General features: G+C 40.4%; 1 protein-coding gene across 2 annotated transcripts in view; it reads left to right on the forward strand.

Moving 5' to 3' along the window:
• The first annotated feature begins 2073 nt into the window (after positions 1 to 2073).
• The window catches only part of NLK (nemo like kinase), a 111184-nt gene continuing 88586 nt past the window's right edge, over positions 2074 to 24671 (forward strand). For both annotated transcript variants that reach the window (XM_073315702.2, XM_073315701.2), the window contains exon 1: positions 2074 to 3671. In XM_073315702.2, coding sequence (XP_073171803.1) covers positions 3214 to 3671 — 458 coding nt within the window. In that variant the 5' untranslated portion in view covers positions 2074 to 3213. The remainder of the gene's footprint in view (positions 3672 to 24671) is intronic.

Raw genomic sequence — 24671 nt, forward strand, 5'->3', positions numbered from 1 at the left:
GTAAGCAGGGCTGTCAACTTGCTCACACTTGAGGATGACACCTGCAAATTCACTCTGTCAGTCATTCTTCCTCTGACACTGAATTGCTACCCTGCCTGTCTAATTAAAATATATTTTAAAAAACTCACCATTTAGTAAATTTTTATGCATTTCCCATAACAATACTTGGGTTAGAGTCTAAGGACAATGAGTTATAGAAAATTAAAGTTGCCTCTCAGATTTGAGCAGTATTTTCAAATTTACTCATGCATATATGGAATGTGTCCTTATTTTGTGTCTGCCTCTTTTGGCTCATACACGTTGCATTTCCTTATACGATTTGGGAGAATCATTTTGAATTATTGGACTTTATTCACTCCAGAAACCACCACCTTAAAAATAAATCAAGCAAGGATGCGATATACAAAAATATACTTGGCTTATTTATTTTGGAGAGTGACCTTTATTTTAACTTTGGATAGGACTGCTGAGTATGCTAGTAAATATTCAGTAGCAGATGTTGTAAAAGTATTAAAACCTTTGTAATGTAAGATTTCACAACAGCGTCTGTTACTAAACCCAGGTCTGCACTTCAGACACATATCAGTCTACCTAAATCGCTCAGGGCTGTTAAAAATCCACATCCCCTGAGCGACATGGTTATACCGACCTAACGCCCTGTGTAGACAGCACTGTGTGAACAGGAGAGATGCTTCCACAGACACAGCTACGGCCTCCCGGGGAAGTGGATCAACTCTGCTGAGAAGTGAGAGAAGACGACCCTTGTTTTGGAGGGAGGCGAGGGTCGCTGGGGGTTTTAGAAACAAGGTTCTCTATTAGCCATACCCTGGCTCCGCTTCCGAGCTGGGTCAGGACACCCAGGTCCAAGAGATCAGATTATCTCTGACACTGCAGGGACCCCCCCCCCCGGTCTCCCTTTGGTTCGAGTCAGTTTCACTTGCTGGTTTTCACACCCCAGCAGGTTACTGCCCCTCAAGCAGGGAGCCATTTAAAACCAACCCCCCCCCTTTAAAAAAAACAACCCCACAAACGTATTTCTAGCAGTTGGGCTGGACCAACGGTTCTTTTTGGGCAGTTTATTTTGTTGGGGGGGGGGGTCAGAGGGGTTTAAGGCTCCCCTGGCCTAGATCCTTGATTCCACAGGTTGGGGCGGGCGGATAAAGCCCGATGCTGCCCTAAGGCGATGCACTCACGCCGGCCACCCTCAGGCAAGGAGGGCCACGCTGCGGGCGGCCTGCCAAGCAGCCAGCGGCGGGGCTGACAGGCCAGGGTGAGGGGGGCTTGGGGGCAACACGGAGCCCTGCGTCTGCGGCCTGCCCGCGCCTTCGTGCCCCCACCCCCGCGCAGCCTGGCAAGCGGCGGCTACCACCAGCCCTCGGTCATCTCAGGCTTCCGGAAGTTCCTGCTCCCTTAGGCCCCTCCCTCCACGCCGCCCCAGCTCCGAAACCGACCCCACTTGCCCCTCTTCTCTTGCCAGTAGCGTCCTTACCTCACCCCGCCCGCCCGCTCCTCTCGGATTGGCTGCTTCTCCTGCTCATCGCGTCCATCCCTGCCTCTGACTGGTCGTCTGGCCTCCGCGGAAGGTGGTACAAGCCGCTTCCTGGTCCGTCACAGGGAACCTCCCTGTTACGATTTGAAGTACGACAGCTCCATCAGCATCCGTCACTGGCGAGAAGGGCTGTCAATCAGCATGAGTTCCCGCCTTCAAGCTCTATTGGCCCGGTGACCTTTTTGGGGGTGGGTTTTAGCTGTGGGGAGAGCCGGTTGGTCAGTTGGGAGAAACAGAGCTATGTGATTGGCCAGTAAGGTGAAAAAGGTGCGGCCATTCGAGGTGAGGGTTGTGTGAGGTGAGGGAATCTCGCGGGGTCTCGCCGGCGCTGGGCGGGAAGGCGTGTGGTGATTGGATAGCAGGGCCAGGCAGGCGGGACTGAGTCTCGGAGACTCTGCAGCCGCCGAAGCCTACGGGCTGGCTGAGCTCCGCTCTGCACGGTGATTGGCTAGGGGCGGCTCTCGCGGAGCCTGGTGGGCCGGGTCCGATTGGCTGCGGGCGGGTGTCGGGCACGCGCCCCGCATGGGTGGTGGGGTGGGGAGGGGAGGCCGGGTGCGCGTGCCCGCCGCTCGCTCGCTGTGCGCTCCGCTCAGGGGCTCCGTGAGGAGGTGAGTCTCGGCGGCAGGAGCGGCGGCGGCGGCGGCGGGTCGGGCGGCTGAGGAGGAGGAGGAGGCAGCTGCCGGGGGGCGGAGCGGCGCCTTGCGGCGGGGGCCTGAGGACCCCCCCCCTCCTTCCCGCACACACTCTGCGGGAGACCCTCTCCCCTCCCCCCATCCCGGCTCCTGCTCCTTCCCCTCCCTGCCTGAGGGGGGGGCTGCAGCCTCCGGGCTCCCCCCCACCCACTGCCCCCCCCCCGCACTGGGTCAGGCTGTCAAGGCCCCGGGGAGGCAGCCACAGAGGGGGCTGGGGCTCCTGCCGCCTCTCTCCCTCCTCCCCCCCTCGTTTTCTCTTCCCCCCCTTTATTCTCCTCTCATTCCCTTCCCCACTCCTTCATTTGTCACTTTCCCTCTCCCTTCTCCCATCCCTCCTCCTGTCTCACATCTTGATCCCCCCCCCCATTTATTTTATCTCCGTTTTTTCCTCCCCCTTCTGATTCTCATCCCTTCTCTGGCTGCTCTGTGCGTGTGCACAGCGCGCTTCTCTGTCTTTGCAGGGAAAGTTGCGAGCCTCCCAAGTTTTTAGTCTATTTCAGGGGGTGGGGGTATAAAAGAGGGGAGTGATGTAGACGGCCTGGGGGAATCTCTTGGAAGGTTTTGACGTAGACGATGTGGGAATGGAAGGGGTAGGCTTGTCAGTACTCTCAAACTATTCCAGGGGGGTGACTTCAAATCCTTTTTCTGGGGGGGAGGGGGAGTGATCATTTTATTTCGAAAGACTGGCGCAAAAAGCCCCAACAACCTAAGGATGGAGTTTTAGTAGCCAACCACGGCAGAACTCTTGGGGGGGGAAAAGGGGGGTTTGGGGCGCACAGGCTCACGTGTATGTGAAAAGGTTCGTCAGATTGTTTGGCTTGATGGAGATGTGAAGCTAGTTGAGCTCAATGCTTTTAAAGGTGGGCCGTGTATGATGAAACCTGACTTCTTTTAAAGTGTAGCAAATTTCATTTTTTATGGCCAAATGACAGCTTGACCCAGTTGTTATCCAGTCAAAGGGCATTTTTTTGAATGTCTCTTTGTGGCACAACAGCCAACGCAAAAATGATGGCGGCTTACAATGGCGGTACGTCTGCAGCTGCAGCAGGTCACCACCACCACCATCATCACCACCTTCCTCACCTCCCCCCTCCTCACCTCCATCACCACCACCACCCTCAACATCACTTGCATCCAGGCTCTGCGGCTGCAGTACATCCCGTACAGCAGCATGCCTCTTCAGCAGCTGCGGCCGCGGCAGCTGCGGCCGCAGCTGCGGCAATGTTAAACCCAGGGCAGCAACAGCCATATTTCCCATCACCGGCACCGGGTCAGGCCCCTGGACCAGCTGCAGCGGCCCCTGCTCAGGTACAGGCTGCAGCAGCTGCTGCAGTTAAAGCGCACCACCATCAGCACTCACATCATCCACAACAGCAACTGGATATTGAGCCGGACAGACCTATTGGATATGGAGCCTTTGGTGTTGTCTGGTGAGTACAGAAAATAAACTCAGCTAATTTTTCCTTTTCATTGTTTGCCAAATCATAACTCATTTTTGTCATTTGGGCCTGAATACAAGAAAGCTACTTACTTACAAATTGCTTTTAGTGATTCATATCTATTGTAGAAAGTTGGTTTCACTTGTTTTTGTGGGGCAACAACCTCATACCCTTAGGCCATGCTGTAAGGCAAGTCAGTTTTTGGATGACACCATTATTTTGAGACAAAGGCAACATATTTATACATATCTTAAGAATGAAATGGCATTTGTTTTCCTTAGAGGTGAACTGCATAGCTTTAAAATAAAATATTAATTTTAGATAACAATTGAGTAATGGAATATACTTTTAGACTTAAGAGTTTCAAATGGGAAATGTGAAAATTAATACTTTCTTTAGACACCTGCCAAGATTTTAGTTGAGCAGGCTACATTTGCTTTACGGTAACACGTTACAGACCACCTAAGACAGTGATCCCTGTACTTTGCACTTTCATCATAAATGGGTATTTCTAGTTTACCTCTGAATGTCCTGTCTTCCCCCCAGCCACTTATTTCAGTAGATTTTATTTTTGGAACGTAATCTCTTAAAATAGAATTTGTGGCCACTCAAACTTTAGCCTATTTAATTCCCTTTAGCCCTTCTTTCCAGGGTCACGGAAAGAAAACCAGTGTTTATTTTTCATTTTTATATGATGTTGATTTTAAATCAACAAATTTACCACTGACTGGAAGATGTTAGAAACACGAAGTATGTCTGGGTTTTGGTTTTTGACAGAGCAGGCATATTGCAGCACACTTCCTGTATCACAAATATGAAGTCACAAGCATATCATAATTGTGGCGTGACCCCATGAAACTTCTTACTGCATTTGTTTAACATAACTTCTTGGTGTCATTTAAGGGACATCTGCCTTAGCAGCTTTCCTATAATTTCATTTTACTTAAATAAAAGTACTGTATCCTTTAAAGCTGTGATTGTCTTTGTATGCTGGTACGTACTGCAGCTCCAGAGTGTTTTACAGTAGAAGTCTTTGAAAAACAAGACTTTATTCTTTTTAAAAGATAGGTGATTGAACTATCCAGACAAATGTATTCATTACAGAATCATCTTTTTAAGAAGACAAAACATGTGGCTTAAACTAGATAAGCCTTTAGGGGCTGAGTTAATATTATAACCTGCATTTTTACTCTTTAAGAGGAAACTTTGAATTTCTAGATCTCCAAACTGTAAATTAATGAAATACTAATTTTTCAAAGTCAAAAGATGACGCATGCTGTATCCCTAGGAAAGGTGCTTTTGCCACTATTCAGTGTAACGTGATTTAAGTTTAAGATGATAAAAACTAGAAAGAAGCCCACTGTAAAGATATATCCAAATATTATTTCCACCTGTCCCTGATTTTTATTACTTGAGATATATCTATCTCTATATTTTGGAATATAGTTTACTGTAGGCTGTGTTAATTTTGGCTACTATGTAAGATCATTTGGTGCAAACATTTTGCTATTGTATGCATTTCCTTAGGTGTCTGTTTTGTCTGTTCTGTTTGCAAACTGCAAAAAGAGACTCCCTTTTGTTGTTAGTACTTTGTAAATATTTCTTTTTTTTAAATAAAAAGGTGCAGAATAAAAAAGTATGTCAGCATTAAGTGACAGCAAGAAAAAGGAAAATGTTGTTGAAATAGCAGTTGGCTGTGACTACAGTAGAATGATGGCCAAATGTTTCACTGGTATTAATTTAGCCCTGATCCTCCAATTGGATCCAGGCAGATGGAAGGGTCTCCCAGTGTGGCTTCAGTTGCAGAATTGTGATCTCCGTATTTACTTCAAGATAAACTGTGGAATTTTTAATTAAAAAGGTTAAGATCACCATAGTGTGGTGCACAGGATTATCCAGCATAGAATTTAGTATATTCCTATGCACTGAGCAGTTAGTTATGTTTAAATTATGTATTTGCAAAATTAGTTTCTGTTTTGCACATACTAAATATGATGAAGAGAGCTGTAGCTCACAAAAGCTTATGCTCAAATAAATGTGTTAGTCTCTAAGGTGCCAAGAGTACTCCTTTTCTTTTTGAGATAATTCAATGGTCCTTGCTCTGCTTTTGGCATTTGATGTTATTGTCTCTTCCAGGTGAAATGCATCCAGAATTTAAGATTTAGCATGTAAGCAAATTGTGTTTTAAAATATAAGAATGCATTTATAATTTAAGTTTGTTTATATGAAATCACCTAAGTTTATTTAGATATGAAAAGTGTAAGTTTGGTACCTGTGTGACCTGAGAGCTGTAATGAAACCTAAACTAATTTTATATAATGAATCTCTCTCTTCCTAAACACATCATGGCACTAATTAATTGATGAAAAAAGTAATGCATATGATTTTGAAGGAAATTGGTATTACTTATGCATGTAGATGAGATTTGTAGAAGTAATCCTGCGATTTACCATTCAAATTTATTACTGAATAGTTAGTCAACTGGGACTTGATTTATCTTGGTGCTGAATGTAGCCAGTGAAATAAGTTATCAGCAATGGACAGTTTTGTAAAGGTATTGAATTTCCTGTTAGCTGGCTGGTAAAGATTTTGTTTTGACAATTGAATTAATGTTTGTAATTAACAGTGCCTGTTAGGTTTTGTTTACATCCAAAGGTTTTAGTTTATTTGGCTGGTATGCTGATGTTTTGGTGCAGTCAGTGTGCTGTTGTACTTCACCACTCATGAGTTGTCAAAGCATCATGCTTCAGTGTTTTCCATACTATCTCATTCAGACTTGTTCTGCTACTGTTGTTCGTATACACAGATTATATCCTTGTTTATGTGGGCACCACTGCAGCATAATTTGAGTGTCCTTGACAAATGTCATCTCCCTCAGCTACAGGTAGATTATGAAATAAGCTTAATTTAGCTGGTTTAGCCGTAAGGACTCTCCAACAGACTGAATAGCCATAAGTAAATCACTTTACAGTTCAGGGTCCGGTACATTTTAGCAAAGAATAAACAGGTACCTGCAGTAACTTAACCAAAGACTGGTACTTACGAAAGGTTGGTGAAAGTGAAAAAAAGTTGTTAAAGCAGTGAACCATTTAAAAGTGCCTTAGCTAGGGACATCTAAAATTTATTTAACTAAGGTCTGTGTTGTCAACTTGCCAACAGTCCAAGGACTACAACTTAACTTGCTTAAAACAGAGCAGTTTGTAGATGTCCTTGTCTTTAAAGGATCAGTGTCAGCTCAAACTTAAATATGTTAAAAATTCTGTCTTATAAATCTTTATCCTTAGTGAAAGCTGTGTGTATTCCTTATTTCAATCCTAAATATGTTTTTGCAAGACTCCTGTACATCCTTAGAATGTGCACATGCACAAGGAGCTGTCCTCCACAGGAGTGCTTCTGTGTTGCTAGGGAGACCTGCTGCCAGCTGGTGGGATTCCCCTACAAAGAAAGGGGCTGTGGCTCAGGGGCTTGGTATCAGAGAAGAAGAGAAAACGCTAGTGCCTGTAAAGCTTCCTCAGGATGGATGTAGAGAAGCTGAAGCAGCCACTGCAGAGCACCCCACTACACCCTGGGCCAATGATGAGGGGTAGATGCTGCTAGGGAGCCCCTTAGGAGAGCAAATGAGTAACTACTTGTGCTGTTTGTGGGAGTTGGATCTGGTTTTGCTGCCAGCGTGCTCCCACAATAGGAGGTGAAGACACAAAGGGATTGGGAACACTTGATGGTGGTCAGGAGACACTATATATGCTTATAGCTCCAATAGTATCTGGAGCACCCCTCCCAAAAGGGTGAGGAACCAACCAGTGCTGGAGAAGATCTGTTATGAAACCTTAAGTGATTTTGACAGTTTGCTTGCATATGTGGGGAGCAGGGGTTTGTGTGTGGGAGGGAGAATAGTGTTTTAGAAGGTGCTTACTACAGCCACTAATGTTAATACCTAGATCTTAAATAGTGCTTTTCATCTGTAGATCCCAAAGCACTTTTCAAAGGAAGGAGGTCAGTGTCATTATCCCCATTTTACAGATGGGGAAACTGAGGCATGGGGCTTTGAAGAGATTGGCCTAAAGTGACTGAGCAGGCCAGTGGTGGAGTTGGGAACTAAACTGAGGTCTCCTTAAATCTCCAGTCCAATGTCCTATCCATAAGAATACAGCATCCTTACTTGGGGTCCATTTCCTAAGGTGTGTGGGAGAAATCCATTTAGTTTCTTAAAAGGTGATGGTAAGGGACTGCTGTTGGAGGGAAGTCCAAACTTAAAGTGGTGTAAATGTAATGCACAGAAAATGTGCAAACTCTGAAAAGCTTAAAAACTTGGTAGGTTAATTTACTAGCATTCACATTTTAAGTACATAGCTTTGAATAGTGGCAACTATGACTTTGTATTCTTGTGTAGCTCATGGAAGAGGATGTATATGGCTTCCAGCTCATTGCATAACATAATGTCCTCTCACTGGTGCATCTGAACTGCCGGCGCTAGGATGTCAACATATATTTCTATACAAATTATGTGTATACAAATAAGCTATAAAACTGAAGACCAGTCCAATTTTGAAGTCTCAAAGTGAAATGAGTTTTAAAGTGTTCATTTGCTTCAAGTTGAAAAACAAAATTGTAAAGCTTAACCCTCTCCCTTATGGCTTACCAAGTGGTCTGGTTGCTCATATAAAGATGAGACTAGCTTGAAACTGTATTAAAGATAAGGACAGTCAGGAGATGCAGTTGGTCACTGGCCTGTACTTAGATCTGAAATGGTTAAAGCAACTACTAAGTAACTCCTGAAAACATGATTATACGTAATTGATATTGTTTTAAGTGGATAAAATATGGGCCTGAAATTTGTGTTTCAAAGTGAGGTACATCATTGATATTAAATGCTCCAGCCATGAAGATGTTTCTAAAATCAACTGATAACCTTTTAATATGTTTGTGAAAGCGTTTTGTGTGCTGAGCAAGAGTACAGTACATATGATTTTGTTTAGGAAAAAATATGTTGGATAGTATAGTAGAACAAACAATTGAGGCTGCAAGTTCAGAATCCTATAAACAAGTATAGGATAAACTCTCCTTTTGTGTCCAGATGCTGATGGGAACCAGGATGCTGTTTTGCATTGGGTGTTAATGCAAATCCAAGCTATAAAAGCCTAGAGCTAGTTTAGTAAAGTATGGAAACTCAGCATATAGTCGAGTGATTCAAAAGCTTTCATTAAACAGCTTTCAAGAGGAGTTTTGCTATGTTTGCAGACATTACTTTTTGTGGAGCCATTTTGTGTGAAGGTAATTTTCCAATGACACAAAGCTCACCTGTGAGAACCAGGAGAGACATTTGTGGTGATGGTGTTTTTTTTCCTGCTAGCAAACACTGTGTTATCCATGCAGCAAATGAATCAGGAAGTGATTCTAACAATCAGAAAAATATTCTTGTGTTGACTGACATCTGGGAAGGCAGTTACTCACTTTGTTTTCAATTACTTCATCTGCAGCTTTGCAATAATCTAGAATGATTTTTCCAATATTGGCATATCCCCCCCCCCATCTTAAAGTTTTTCCTTGGAGTTTTAAATGCTAATGAGGCTGAGTAATACTTGAACTGCAAACAGGAAATGCTAGCTCACCTAGATATAGCCAGGTATCAGTAGGAGGCTGTGGAAGTACTGATAACATATTATCCATAGAGAAGGCCACTGCTGAAATTGTTGTAACAAAACAAAACATGCTAGTTGAGCAAACCTGAGACAATTCCAATGAGACTATTGGAAAAAAAGTACTAATATGACTAATGGTCTGGAGTTGGTCTTTGCCAAGTAAAGTATATAACTTAATTTTCTTCTTTTTTCTGAAGAAAGATCCCCTATTCAAAATGTGCCGTAAAATATCCGTTTTGCCCAGTAAACCTCTCTTTCCTCATGATGGACTCTAGAACTCTGGTTAGGAGTGCATAAATAAAATGGAAAAAAGTGCATGAGTGCGTGTGTAGAATTAAAAAATGTTCCTGACCAAGTGCTTGTTTACACCTGGAAAACTCAACTGCAGAAAAATGGGTATTACATTCAGCATTGCTGATAATTCTCTCTTCTAGCTATCTATAAATGCCAGTTCATTCAACAAATTTATCTGGTTTGTCTAGAGCAATGCCATAATCTGAAAATTGGATCTACACGTTTCTGATAGAAAAGCATGTTATCACAGTTACTGCTTCCATAGTTTGTCTTGTTGTGTGAAGATCTGTTCAGAACACCCAGAAATATGAGATACTGAGGTTGGCGTTGATGTTGTAGTACACTTTCCTGACTTATACTTTAATCTAATGTGTAGGTTTGAAATGTGACCACTAATTGTTCATTTAGGCAAAAACTCTTTAGTAGTAGCAGGCTATCTTGAATGGATTGAAGACATTGGGTGGGACCATTTCAAACTTGAAAATTACATTAGAGATTTATCTATGAAGTATTCCTGTACTTGTATCATGCTGTAATAAATTCTTTTGTTGCCTGGGACATATAATGGAGCTAATCATCATTTCTTAACTAAGATATTATGTCAGTTTCATATCACTGGTGCTTAGAGGAAACCATGACAGAGCCTGAGGCAAAAGATGCAGTGCTAACAATGACAACGTGACAGAGCAGTGCATATATCGTACCTAACTCTGACTACCACACTTTAAGAATAAATGGGTATACATCCTTATATGGGTATGCTGGTATTGCTGAAAGGAGTGCTATATTTAAATAATTCAGGGTTGTGATTTTCAGAGTTTTGTTGGCTGTAAATATATACATCATGGTAGCATGATCTTATTCTTGAAATTTTATGTTGGGTATATTGAGATGCTCCTTATGTGTCAAAATTTCACTTCCCAATATTTGTGAAAAGAGAGAACCTATTTTAACATAGATATAATCTTTCCCAGGCGTTGCTGAATTAAATCAAATGTATGTAAATGACATCTCTAAATATTTTTTTGTCATGAGGTGTTGTACAGGAAAAATGTTCTTTCAGCATTGGCATAGTTTCTTATTATATCCAGTTACTAGCTATGAAGAAATTATCTGGAAGCTGGGTGACATACTAAGTAATAAAGTCTGAATTGTTGCCTTGCAAGATGGCATAAAAAACAAGGAATATGGACAATATATTTTTTTTCTCTCAAAGGTGGGTGAGACTCTTTTCAGGCAAATCAGTTTGCAGTAAGTTATGCTCAGGTCATTGTTTCATGACTAACTTTATAGGCCATTTTGTTCTATTAGACCATTTGCAAGTCTTGATATTGTTTGTATCCATATGTAAATGCATGTTGGCAATACAGCACATGATAGAATCCAATATTTGTTCTTTCAGCTCAGCTCTGCAAATGTTGTAGCTGAACAGCTTGTAACTGGATTGGGAATCAAAATTAGGTTTTCACAAGATATTTATATTTCAGATGTGACTCCATCCCCCGACTAATGCATTGTTTTTAGCTCTTAATTTGTTTTTACTTAGGAGTTTTAGGAGAGAATACACAAAAAGCAGAATTTGAGTCACTTAAATTGTCCACTTTTAGAAGAAACAAAACACATGCAGCATTTAGCAACAGACCAAGGCAGGGTGGTAAGAGTGAAGCAGAGTAACAAGCATTTGTGTGGTGCCACGAGGCTATGTTGTGGGGTATGCTAGTTGCCTAATTTCTTGGGAGAACCATGGAACTGGGGGAGAGAAGAGGGTAAGAATTAATGTGCTCTGGAGCCAGGGACTGGGATGCGGAATGGGAGGAAGTTGACATGTCTGATTCTGGGCTGGGTTGTGATTGTTGTATCTGGGACTCATTTAGCCTTAATCCACTTGGGTAGGATTTTTAAAAACTTACCTATGAGTCTAGGACATGAAATATGAGGTAATGTTTTGAGTTGTTTTCCATGAAAGGCAACATACATAGTATAGAATTGTTTCTTAGGCTGAATTTTTGTTGTTAAAATGAGTATCTTAAATAAAAAGACTTTTAAAATTGGAATATTTAGAAACCATTTCCGAAGGTGCTGAGAGTCAAAATTAGCTTTAAATATATGTTAACTTTTTTTCCGGGGAAATCTTGAATGTTTGCGAGGCTACGCAGAATGGTGTGTGTGTTTGTGTGTTTTTGCAGGCTCCTGTATGGAAATATAGTTGCATCTGTTTTGAATTTCCAGGACTGCTTTTGAAGTTCTGCTTATCTGGCCTAGTGTAAGATATTGAAAAGTAGCTTGCCTGTTAACTTTTTGGTTTGGATTGGACAAGACATTGCTCCCAGTTTTTATGGTTGTGGTTTTGTTATCCAGGTGGTGTATGTATTTGATGTTTCACTACTCAAAAGATTACAATAGAGAGGTGTCAGCTGGCAAGCCCCTTTTGTAAAGAGAGTGACAAAGGTTGTTTTTTTCCTGATTATTTCTACTTGTCATGGGGAGAGGAATGAACCCCTTTTCTGGGTTGGTATGGAGTATGTGGGACATTGTACAAACACTTTGCATGATCCAAATTCTTCAGTTTGTTTTTATATAGGAAGATTAAAATACTTTTATTAGTTTACCTGTGGAGTAGATCTATCTTCAGACAAGCCAAATTTCAGATTACATGGTTGCCATTAGAACCTATTCCAATATTGTCAATCATCTGATAACCATTGTGTTCCCTGTACAGTACTTAGTATAGGGAGTACTGAAGTAACTTTAATTATTCGCAAATTAGAGATGTAAAGATTATGATGGAGACCCACTGCATGAGCTTAGTTGAAATAAACAGTGTTTGTTTCAGTGTGTGACTCTGTATATGTATGAGAACATTCAGTGCACATTGTGCATTCCAGTGTTGTGAAATTTAGTTTTCTAAATAAAGTAGCTATTGCACATGCACCAAAGTAATAAAGTTGAGAAATTAAAGGCAGTGATGTCAGAAAATCCAAAACTATATTATTCTTAGCTGTGGTAACGTCAGTATTGCATATACTAGACACAAGTTACCAACATATGCATTAGTAGCATTCTAGGTGATGTCGTTAAAGTAGTTGTGGGAACCTAATAATGCTGGATTTCGTGACACGTGTACATTTAAATTATGAACTATAATGTTGAATAAACATGGGAATTTTAGTTACTGAATTATAATAATCTAATTTGGGGGTTTGCAGTAATTAGGCCACTATAATAGTGTTACATGGATGTTCTTTATAGCTGCCATTTAAACAAAATGGATGACACTTTAACTTTTTTAAAGTGGTCTTTCTTGGTTTTGATATAAATGTAGTCTACCAAAACAACAAACCTACCAAACCAAAACCTAGAGTGTCACAAATGTTAAAACATGAAATCATGCTTTAAAGTACAGCTGGGCTATAGGAATTACTGGTAGCAACTATGGAGCAAATAGATACTGCAAAGTTTGTTATAAAAAATACCAACAAAAACAATGTAATACTTGAGGTGAGATGGGGGAGAAAATACTGGCAGGGAAAGATTTTACTAATCAAGGTAGAAATTCCATGGACTTTTTTTTTCTGTACTCTTTGCAACCATTAATATGTAAAATAAAAGGAGTACTTGTGGCACCTTAGAGACTTACAGCTAGCTCACGAAAGCTTATGCTCAAATAAATTTGTTAGTCTGTAAGGTGCCACAAGTACTCCTTTTCTTTTTGCGAATACAGACTAACATGGCTGCTACTTTGAAAGCTGTCATTAATATGTAGTGTGTATTTGCGTGCAATGTTTAGATTTGACTTTTTTTGTAAATTCTAGGTCCTATCTATATGTACAGTGCTGCAGTGACGCAGCTGCATCGTGTCTGGTGAAGACACTCTATGCCGATGGAAGAGAGCTCTCCCATCGGAATAATAAAAACACCTCCACGAGCGGCAGAAGCTATGTCTGCAGGAGAAGCTTTCCTGCCGATGTAGTGCTGTCCACACTGGTGATTGTCTGTGTAAATTATCACTTGAGGGGAGAGGGGGGAAAGTGTTGTTCATTCCCTGAGTTACATAAGTTCTGTCAACATAAGCTATAGTGTAGACATAGCTGTAATTTTTGAGCTTACAGATATGTCTATACTACACAGACTGTACTGGTATAGCTGCATTCCTATAGCTATCCTGGCATAACTCTGTAGTGTAGACGCAGCCTAGACCAATGGAAGGTGCTTATGTCCTTGTGGATTTTTCACACCTCTGGCTGATGTAGCTATGCTGACAAAACCCCCATTGTAGACATGGCTGTGTCACTGGAAGAGGGCTTCCATTGCTGTAACTAACTTTGTTCAGGGAAATGATATTCCTACACTGACAGAAAAACTCCTTTTGTTGGTGTAAGCTGGTATAGTCTCTGCAGTCTAGACATACCCTAAGTTAGTTCCTTTGCTCTACTGCAGGGGTTCTTAAACTTCATTACACCATGACCCCCTTCTGACAACAATAATTACTGCATGACCCCAGGAGGGGGGACTGAAGCCTGAACCCAACCAAGCCCTGCTGCCCCATGACGGGTGTGGCAAAGCTAAAGCCCGAGCCTCACCATCCCTAGCGGGGGTCGGGGGCAAAGCCCAAAGGCTTTAACCCCAGACAGGGGGCCTGTAATTTGAGCCCTGCTGGCCAGGGCTTAGTCTTTGGTCCCAGGCGGTGAGGCTCAGGCTTTGGTTTTAGCTCTAGGCCCCAGTAAGTCTAAGCCAGCCCTGGTGAACCCATTAAAACGGCTTTGTGACCAGTTCGGGGTCCTGACCCACAGTTTGAGAACCCCTGGTCTCCTGGATCTTAAATTTTAATAAATTCCACCCAAAACAAGACTATTTGCATATTCAAAAGTAGAGGGGGAAAATAACTTTTTCTTTGCAAATCTGTGAAAATAAAGTAGCTTAACTTTTTAAAACTATGATAGCTTCACATTTTTCTGAAGCTGCAGACCAGTAGGAAACTAGACGCAGTCAGTTTTTTCAACTTTATTTTTTATGATTTCCTCACTACCTTTCTCTAATGTTGAAGACGTGAGAGGAAGTATTTGCTTAAGGATTAGCAACAGAAAAGAGAGGACTAAGGGGGGATATGATAGAGGTCTATAAAATCATGACTGGTGTGGAGAAAGTAAATAGGAAAGTGTTATTTACTCCTTCTGGTAACACAAGAACTAGGGGTCACCAAATGAAATTAATAGGTAGCAGGTTTAAAACAAACAAAATGAAATATTTCTTCACACAACGCACAGTCAACCTATGGAACTCTTTGCTAGAGGATGTTGTGAAGGCCAAGACTATAACAGGGTTTAAAAAAAGAACTAGATCAGTTCGTGGAGGATAGGTCCATCAATGGCTATTAGCCAGGATGGACAGGGATGGTGTGTCTAGCCCGTTTGCCAGAAGCTGGGAATGGGCGAAAGGGGATGGATTACTTGATGATTACTTGTCCTGTTCATTTCCTCTCGGGTACCTGGTTTTTGGCTACTTCTGGAAGATAGGATACTGGGCTAGCTGGACTTTTGGTCTGACCCAGTGTGGCTGTTCTTATGAAAGCTATCTGGTGAACTTTGGATTTTGTTTGTGAGCTTTTTAGAATATAGTACGGCATATACAGCGCACATTACGATTTAGTTTAACATCCCTTTCAGATTTTGTGTTTAAAAAAAGAGAAAAAAGAAAAAAAGTCATTGTGAGCTGATGCGACAGTATTGTCAGGTTCACTCTTCTGTGTTCCTCAGTACCAAATAATTCAATTGTTAAACTCCTTTTCCGTAAATCAGCCATTGTTTCCCAAAGGTAACTACTATTTGTACACGTACATGTTTGTGCGAGTGTAATAAAACCTTTACACACGTATGTACTGGAATACAATATTAAGTTTTGAATCAGCCTAAAATTTTATAAGCACAGGGAACACTTAGTAAAAGTGTCCTTAATTAAAATGTCATCCATTATTCAAAAAGTGTACACTTGACTGCAGAGTTGATTTACAAGCACTAATTTAAGCCTTGTCTACCTCTAGAGGATTTCATGCTATTTCTACCCTATCCCATGATGTGTCTACTTAAAAAAGTGGTTCAGTTGATTGTCATGGTAACAACAATCATTGCAGTTTACCCCAGTATTGTGTTGGGGTAAAATCTCGATTGATTGCGGTTCCGTCATTTAGAATGCCATTGTGGATGCGACACACTAGCACAGTTGGTGCACTGCCAACACTGAGAGCTGTCATCTTTGTCATCTCCCTTAGCTGTCAAATTTCCTGAGTGAGAGAAATTTTAGTGGCTTGGCTGAGAACCTGCCGAGCTGAAGCTGAGGGAATTACTGGAGTCGGGGAGCATGGTGAGGAAGCGGGGAGGTAAGATGGGAGAGGCTGAGAAACTATGGAGTTGGAGAAGGGCATTTCTGGTAATGGTAATGGAGGTGGGGAGAAACATGGCTTGGGGGAATGTTTCTGGGGAGGGGGAAAGTGGGGGATGTGGCATGGGGACAGAGAAGGGAGGCTTGTTGGCTGAGGCAGCTGTCAGATCTTCAGTTGTCAAAGATGACAGCTACCTCTCCGGAATCAGGGTAAGGCAACTCTACTTTGGATACAAGGACAAGCTTTTACAGCACTTTGAGATGGCTAGTGTGGATGTGCTCAATTGCTTGTGCTTTAGTTAATTGTTCTGCAGACAACTGAGTGCCGAAGGTGTAGGTAAGATCTCATCTATACAGTTCTAAAGTACATCGTTTAGTAGAGGCTGTAAGTCTTTTGCTTTACTGTGAGTCAAACTAGCTATTATACCCAATTTTGTAAAGTAGACCCCTGAGTGAGGCAATTGAAGTTTAAATGCAAGTGGCTTGTGACAAGCAGTGTAAATATGTATGTAAAGGATAGAAGTTTATGTGGTTAATGTTTTATTTATAGATAATAGTATTTTAACAATCACAGGCAGCCAGAAAGAAATCAGTGAAAGCAGTAGTGAAAAAGAATGGGTGATAGTTACAGGTGATGCATACCGAAGTAATTATGTGCAGCTCTAAATACAAGAGGATGGAAAAATTAATTTTTAGCAGAAAAATGTATGTTTGGCTCATTTAAAGTAACAAATCTTAGCTTTTAAAAATGTTTTTTCACTTAGTCGTTCTAAATTAAAACCATTCTTTAACATCACCCAGTATCTTATGTGCTCTATATGTGAAGTGAAGCTTGCCAACAGCATGCTTAAATAAGGACATACACCTGTGTTGAAAAAGGGAGGAAAAAATAGCTGTCATTGCTTCTAAACATGTAGACAATCAAAGCCCCATCCATGGCCAGGCTGTTGTGAGGGCAATGGGGAAGTGGGTGCACTCTTCTGCCTGCATAATAGCCACAGCTGCACTTCTAGTTGTCTGTTTCCTTTCTAGGAGATAAATCTTGTCCGAAGCATGGTTTAAAACTGGTTGGTTTGTTTGTTTTATGTCAATTTGAGGCCCCCTCACTTATGCTGTTAAATGTCTAGTCTCACTGTTCTTTGTGGGGAATTTTATTGGTAAATCTTTTCCCCTAAGGCAAGTCATGGTCCCTGCAAAAAGAAGCAGATCTCAGTAAGACTTCCCATATCTGTTCATGCTTGCCTACCTTTCTAAGCATCAATGAAGGATTTTTCCTATGTAGTGTATAACTTGCAAATATCTCTAATATTCACCAGAAGAATTTATACTTCAGTCCTACAGTAGGATCCTGTGGTGTGGACTTTTACACTAGCAAGGAATCCTAATGAAGACATTAGGGCCTTTAAACTCGGGTTTGGAAGAGGTTAGCTAACGTGCTAGCTACCACATGTTAACAGTCTAGTATAGATAAAACACGTGTTGAACTGATCAAGTTAAAACCTTTAACTTGACCAGTTTAACATGTTTACAGCACACTGCCTTGTTAACAACCTAATGTAGACATGTTAGCTAACACCTTTCAAATCTAACATGGGCTTGGAATTAATACCAGGGTAGAAATCTCTGCTGGTAGATCATGTGCTGGTAGATCATGGGACCTTAGTAGTTTGAAGGGGAAAAACAAACAAACTGACTAACTAAAGGCAGATCTGTATCTATAAAACTTCATTCTAGTCAACTGATTTTTTTGTTTTTGTTGTGAGCCAAATATTTCTGAATTTGCTACTATTGAGTTAGACAACACATAACAGTAAACAGAAAAACATTCACAAAACTGAACATTTTCCACTGAAACTTCTAACTTGTGTATGATCAAAAGTGCATTACTTTGGAAGTTGTTTCATGCTGGGGGAGGTCAAGTTAGTAATATCAGGATTTTTAAGGGGCTGCTACTTCTAATGAATAGTGTAAGTATTGTAGCTGTACATTGACATCCATTGCAGTTTAGGTTGTCATCATATATCATTCTTCTCACTTGTGGGAGAATATACTTTTGCCATAATCTCTGGCTGGGAGTCACTGTTTTTATAAGAAAATGTTTTTAAAATTCACTGTTAAATTTAATAACTACTTAATATGCATTTTTGTACTACTGTGTACATCCTAAATATGAAGTGAAACAGTAGACTGGAACAACTCTATCAGGGTAAAGAAGCTATTTTACAAAAGATCGGAACAGCTGTGTTGGAGACATTCCAAACTGTTGGACAAACATAATCTTTATTTCAGGTGGCTCAAGCTTCCATGAAAGAATTACATTTTTGTACGTGATTTGCTAGGTTTGATTTTACAGGCTGTTAGAACAGCTTCAGCATTAAAGGACAGCTAATGCTATGTCTTTAGCTATTGCACTGTGTGTGTGTAATGTCTGAATTAAGGATAGACTTATGTCAGCCTTAACATTAATTGTCCTACCTTTGGTCATCTTGTGAACCCTCCAAGTTACCATATTAAGTTTTTTTTAAAGTGCTTAATAAGAGGTCTGAAAAGTAATAATAAAGGCAGTAAGCAGGATCACCAACATAAGAATGTCCATACTGGGTCAGACCAAAGGTCCATCTAGCCCAGCATCCTGTCTTCCAGCAGTGGCCAATGCCAGGTTCCCCAGAGGGAATGAACAGAACAGGTATTCATCAAGTGATCCATCCCCTGTTGTCTATTCTCAGCTTCTGGCAAACAGAGACTAGGGATACCATCCCTGCCCATCCTGACTAATAGCCATTGATGGACCTATCCTCCATGAATTTATCTAGTTCTTTTTTGAACCCTATTATAGTCTTGGCCTTCACAACATCCTCTGGCAAGGAGTTCCACAGATTGACTGTGTGTTATGTGAAAAAATACTTCCTTTTGTTTGTTTTAAACCTGATACCTATTAATTTCATTTGGTGACCCCTAGTCCTTGTGTTATCAGAAGGAGTAAATAACGCTTCCTTATTTCCTTTCTTCACACCAGTTATGGTTTTATAGACCTCGATCATATCGCCCCTTAGTCGTCTCTTTTCCAAGCTGAAAAGTCCTAAGTCCTAGTAGTAGCTTTCTTTAAGGAATAGACACCTAGAAGAAATGTACAGATTTCAAACATTGCATCTGAGACTTAAACCTCTAATACTCTTTAAGCTGCTGTGGCTAACACTACACTGATTATAGCTTACGGAGTTTACAGAAATTAGGTGCTGATAAATAATTTTTTTTTGCATCTTACCATGTGATATATTCTGATGGCATTAACAGTGTAATTGAAAAGTATGTAATAAAAGTGTTCTTTTCTTATTAATTGTTACAAATTCGCGTGGGCATTACAATGTGTCATATAGGTTCAAGTGGCCTCTGGAATCTTGGGACATTAGAACATGATTCCCTTCCTTTCTGAGTCAAATACTGTAAAATTGAGCAAAGGATAAAAAAGGTTGGTCAAGGACTGTGGTGTGTTCAGCCTTCTTGTCGTTTTGGACTTGGATTATTTCTAGTTTTAATCTCTAACCTCTTCCATTCCACATCACCCCATACCACTAGGTGATGAACTTAGTTTCCTTTCCCCTCCAAACAATGTAGCCTGAGAATGGACTACATCTTTGTTGATTTGGCAGTAGTGCTGAGATTGCTTGTGCAGTTGGCAAACTAACAGTCAAGCAAGAGTTCTGGCTCTGATCTTAATTATTTGGTAACATACTTCTTGAAAGCAGATAACATCCCCCAACTTAGTTTGTGTAGTTTTTGATATTCCTTATAAATATTTTTATTATTCCATATAAATATTGGCAACTATGTTTTTTAAAAAGGCATCATGGGCTAATCCTAATCTAGGAAGTAAAATGGTTATCATTTTATGGGTTCAAATGGCTTCTCAACTACTGAGTAAAATTGTTAGGTGGCTCAATCTTTTCTATTTGCTGTTGATAACCTCAGCATTTGTTTAGCGGACCCTGTGTAATCCTTATTTTATTTTTAAAAGGAGATTATCTTCTGGAGATTCTCCTAAAAGTAGCAGCTGAGACACACATGTGAAACAAGATCCAAAAATCAGACACCAGGAAGAGTGATGTGGAAGGATTTCTTTAACATAAAGTAAAACTTTCTATAATTTTGGTTTCGTGATTAAATAATCTGTATAACAGAGATCAGCAGGTTTCAGTGGGATGCAAATAAATTTGGTTCTAATAAAACAAGTTTTTATTTACTATATTTAAATTGGTGTCTTGGAGTAGTGTATTCCTCATCTGGACTTCAGTGTAAAAGGTAGCTCTCATACTAAGGTAAATTTATTTGGGGCATTGTCTTCAGATAAGAAAGGTCCTTAGCACTGGATCTTTATCGTGCTTGCATCATTGGAGGCAGAGATGGATCTATGAGAACTTCTCTGTCACTCCCTCAAGCTGCTGCTCCTGAATAATCTGTTAGTTCTCTCTCTCTGTGGCTGAAGGCAGGAAGAACTTAGACTGCTATAGAGCTTAGGTTCTTCTCTCCCAAAAAAACAAAATCTTAATTTCGGATTAAAGCTGTAATAATGATTTAATATTCCCTTTCTTTGTTTGAAGCAACTCTCCCTTTGGTACCACCAGAGCTAGCGTTCCCCCCTGTTTCTCCCCAACACAAATCCACCTTAGGTAGGGCTAAATGCACTTCCAAAATGATAAATATCTACATGGCTTAAATGGCATGTATTAGAACCATACAAAGCAAGGAATAGAGTTTTTCTATTAGTAGACATTGCTTGTTCCTTAAGGGCAATGGCCACATCTAGGGATGAGAGATCCTACTCGTATGAAGAGATTTCTAAGGTCACATTTCCCATTTTTTCCCAATGAGACTTAAGAACCTACTCAGATTTTCGGTAGGTTCGTAATTAATAGAGTGAAGGATGGTTGCAGTTACAAGGTGAGCTGTCCCCTAGACCTCTTTTAGTCCCTCCTAAGTGCATCCCTGAGGTAATAGGACTGGCTTCCTGCACCTCTCTCGAAGGTTGAACCCCACTTTTCAACTACTGTGGGACTGGATCAATGGGAGGCAGCATCCCCCATTTCCCAACCAAGTTACACCATGGGCCCGTTTGGCATGTGTAAGCCCTCTTCTTCTGGGAGCCCATGACTGCAGCTGATTAAAGTGACTTTAAATCAGCTTCTTCAGAACAAAGCATTATTTATTCACCCAAAGATACATAGCATGCAGGGTTAAAACAAAAAAGGCCTATACTCAAGGGATTTTTCTACACTGTAGTGTTTAATTGCAAGCTTTTGTAAATTCCCTTTCATGCAGTTACCTCCATCTCTGTGTTGGGAGAGAAAGGCTACACTGGTGACCTACCCAACCCCACTTCTTCCATAGGCCAACATCTTTAAGATTTTATTATCCTCTTTGAGCCTAAACTCAGGTCTGGGAAAAATAAACCTTGCCAACCTGGCTGGAGGTATTCCCCAAAGAGTATCTTCCACATTGTTTACTCAGAAACTCTTTGTCTTTTCTGGACATTACCTTAACTTTGCCATTGTTTCCTGTTTGTTTTCCACCAACAGTCTCCTTTTATTTTAACTCATTCCAGTCATGCAGGATAATATTGAACAGGTAACCTGTGGCACCTTGGATAGTCATAAAAATAATACAGATCTCCTTCGTTCTCCACTAGGATATAAAAGTTAAAATGACTAGAATCCTTATCTGTGGAAGTTATTGCAACTGCCCTGCGGTATTGTGAGTGACCAATAGGTCTGTTTCTGCCAATGCTGCAAACAAATACTATTTATTAATAGCTTCAGATCCGCGGACTTCTTAAAAATACTGACCATTTAGTTGCTTATGAGAAACTTAGTAGCCTGAACCAGACCCTCCATTCCATGCCCTATTCCCTTTTAGGGCAAGTCCGCCTGGGTGATTTTGAAGATTCTGTAGAGGTCAAAAAGTCAGTTGCACAAAAGCCACTTTCCAAAATGCATTTTATGTGAAGGGCTTCTATTTTCATGCTGCTGCAGAATAATATGCATTGTAAGTTACTTGACGCTGGTTCTAGAACTGAATGGAGAAGTGGATATTTGGAGAAATATTCTTTGTATTCTTAAGGTGCTTCAGTGAAAGTAAAATACAGTAAGTGCAAAAGGAAAAGCAATTTTTCTGGTTATGAACATAGGGTTTCAGATACCTATTTGTGTGATGTGCAAAAGCAATGCAAGAATATATAGTAATAAGTATCTCGGGTAGCAAGTAGATAACAAACAGTTGTCTTGCATTTCCATTTTACTGGGTGATTTTTATGATTCAGCCTTTGAGAGAAGTAGACCAGGCAGACAGTGATTGTGAAGCCAAAGAGGATTTGTCTATCTGAAAAGAAATGATTCCTGACAGCTTTTGTTAAGCAAATTCCAAAAGATGATAGAGACAAATTTACTTTTGATACAAGGCTTGTAATATCTGAAAGATAAAAGTAGGCTTGCTTTTTTGCCTCATTTTGTTTGTTTTGTGTTGTTCTGTGTTGTGGGAGATGTGGAGAAAGCAAACGGTAAGCATGGCAATACAAAAGGAAAAAAAACCATGAGGTGGAAGTGGAACTGGAAGCTTTAGCAAGTAAATTTTTGGAGGAACAAAATGGATTGTTGAAAAGTCTGAGCGAAGATGAGATTAAATAATTTTAAATTGAAACTACCCCATGTGTGATAAATCTGAAGTAAAAAACACTCAGGTTCATGGTATTGGTAAAGCTTTTAATCAAAACTTAGTGGTCTTGCAGTCACTTAGCTTGTTTTATCAAGTCATGACTACTGTTTTAATAGTGTGAATATATCCAGAACAGACAAGAAAATAAGTAAAAAGAGGTATCTTGGAAAATGATAGAACCTGCCGACGTTATTTTAACACCAAATTTCCTTCAGGTGATCATTCCAGGAACTTTATTGTTAAGAGCGTTTAAGGGAAAACAAAAGTTAATTGTTTAAATTTTCTGTTGATTGGCTCCTGTTTCTATGAATTCAGAGAACATATGAACTTCTTAAGATGTTCATGAACAAACATTAGCACAAGTAACTATAATGACCAAGTGTATTACATGTTTTTCTGTATTTAAATGTAAATACTGTATAAGCAGGCAGAAGAAGTTCTTCCAGAATAGATGTATGTATATTAGTCATACTATCACATCTTTGTGACTAGGTTCTAATTGCTTTAGAGAGATTCCAATGTAACATTCCCTGTAAATTTTGTAAACCTTATGAACAGACGGAATTTATTTTTTCCCCCACCTCTTAGTCACTATGACAAGTTAATCCAGGCTCTTCTGAGCCGCTGATGTGTTATCTTTTCTTGATTGTTTTAAGGAGTGACACAATGAAACATATATGTTGAAAGTTCCAGTTTTAATTCTAGAAACTAAACATAATAAGTCACTTAACCTGTAAGATGCCAGTAATCAGTTGGGGGTGAGGGAAGTATCCAAGTAGTGAGTTTGAATTATAGAACAAAATCAAAGGGGGAAGGGAAATGAATACCTACTGTCATATCCTCTGTGAGGTTGTCTTACATACAGTAGTTTGTAGGTACAATTATTTAAGTAGGTGAGTTTTGTGAATTTATGACCATGCAAGGCAGCATATTACTTTCTCCAAACGGATCCAGTCTACGTCTTGAAGTAGGGTGGGTTTATAGAATATTTTATGCCACCAATCTTTCAGGCAGTATGAATAGCTCAAATTCCACATACTAGCAATGATTATGCATAACTAGTCTGATAGTGTATATATAGTAAAGAAAATATTGTCTCTGCCATGGTTGGTTTTGCTCAAAACAAGAAGTCAGTATATATTGTTACGTATCTCAGTTTGTATTGATTCAAGCATCTATGCTGGAGTTCTATCTTAACATGAAACTGCTTTGTCTTCTAGAGATGTAGTGGACAGCAAAAATCCGATGAAGTGAGCTGTAGCTCACGAAAGCTTATGCTCAAATAAATTGGTTAGTCTCTAAGGTGCCACAAGTACTCCTTTTCTTTTAGCAAAAATATTGTTGTGTTTTGCCTTTAATTACTTCTTGATATATAAAGATGGGCTTAAATGTACCCAAATATCTTTCTAATTGTTTTTTACGTTTGAAAAGTCAGGAATAAGCAGGTCCTTGCATCCAACTCTTTGCTGGACCTTGACAACTCTAGAGCAGTGCTACTCAAAGTGGTGGTCCGCAGACCGGTGCTGGTCCGCGAGTCAGTGGCTGCCAGTCTGCGCGCATATTGGGAAAAAAAAATTGCTGGTCCCCCACATCAGATAGCTTGAGAAGCACTGCTCTAGAGGATCTGAATATTGAGTCACCCAAAGCTGTAACCTGAATTGCAGCTCTCCTTCTGCCCTTACTGAAAGAGGAAAGGATTCTTATTCTCAGAATTGGAAACTTGGTCTGTGAATTTCTCAACTTCTTGAGGCAGCATGATCTAATGGAAAGAATACTGGACAGGGAGGCATGAATTAGAGCTGTCCCGAAAACAATTTCCCCCAAAATGTTGAGGTTTTAAGATCTGTTTTTGTTTGTCTGTGGAGTGAAACTGGAACATTTAAAAAAAAAAATTGAGCAAGACAAAGAACACAACCACCTCAGAATAGCCAATAGGAAATTGTAACCTGTTGATTAGGGCAAAAGCCTGGGACGTGGG

Source organism: Lepidochelys kempii, chromosome 17, assembly GCF_965140285.1.
Source record: "Lepidochelys kempii isolate rLepKem1 chromosome 17, rLepKem1.hap1, whole genome shotgun sequence".
Lineage (NCBI taxonomy): Eukaryota > Metazoa > Chordata > Testudines > Cheloniidae > Lepidochelys > Lepidochelys kempii.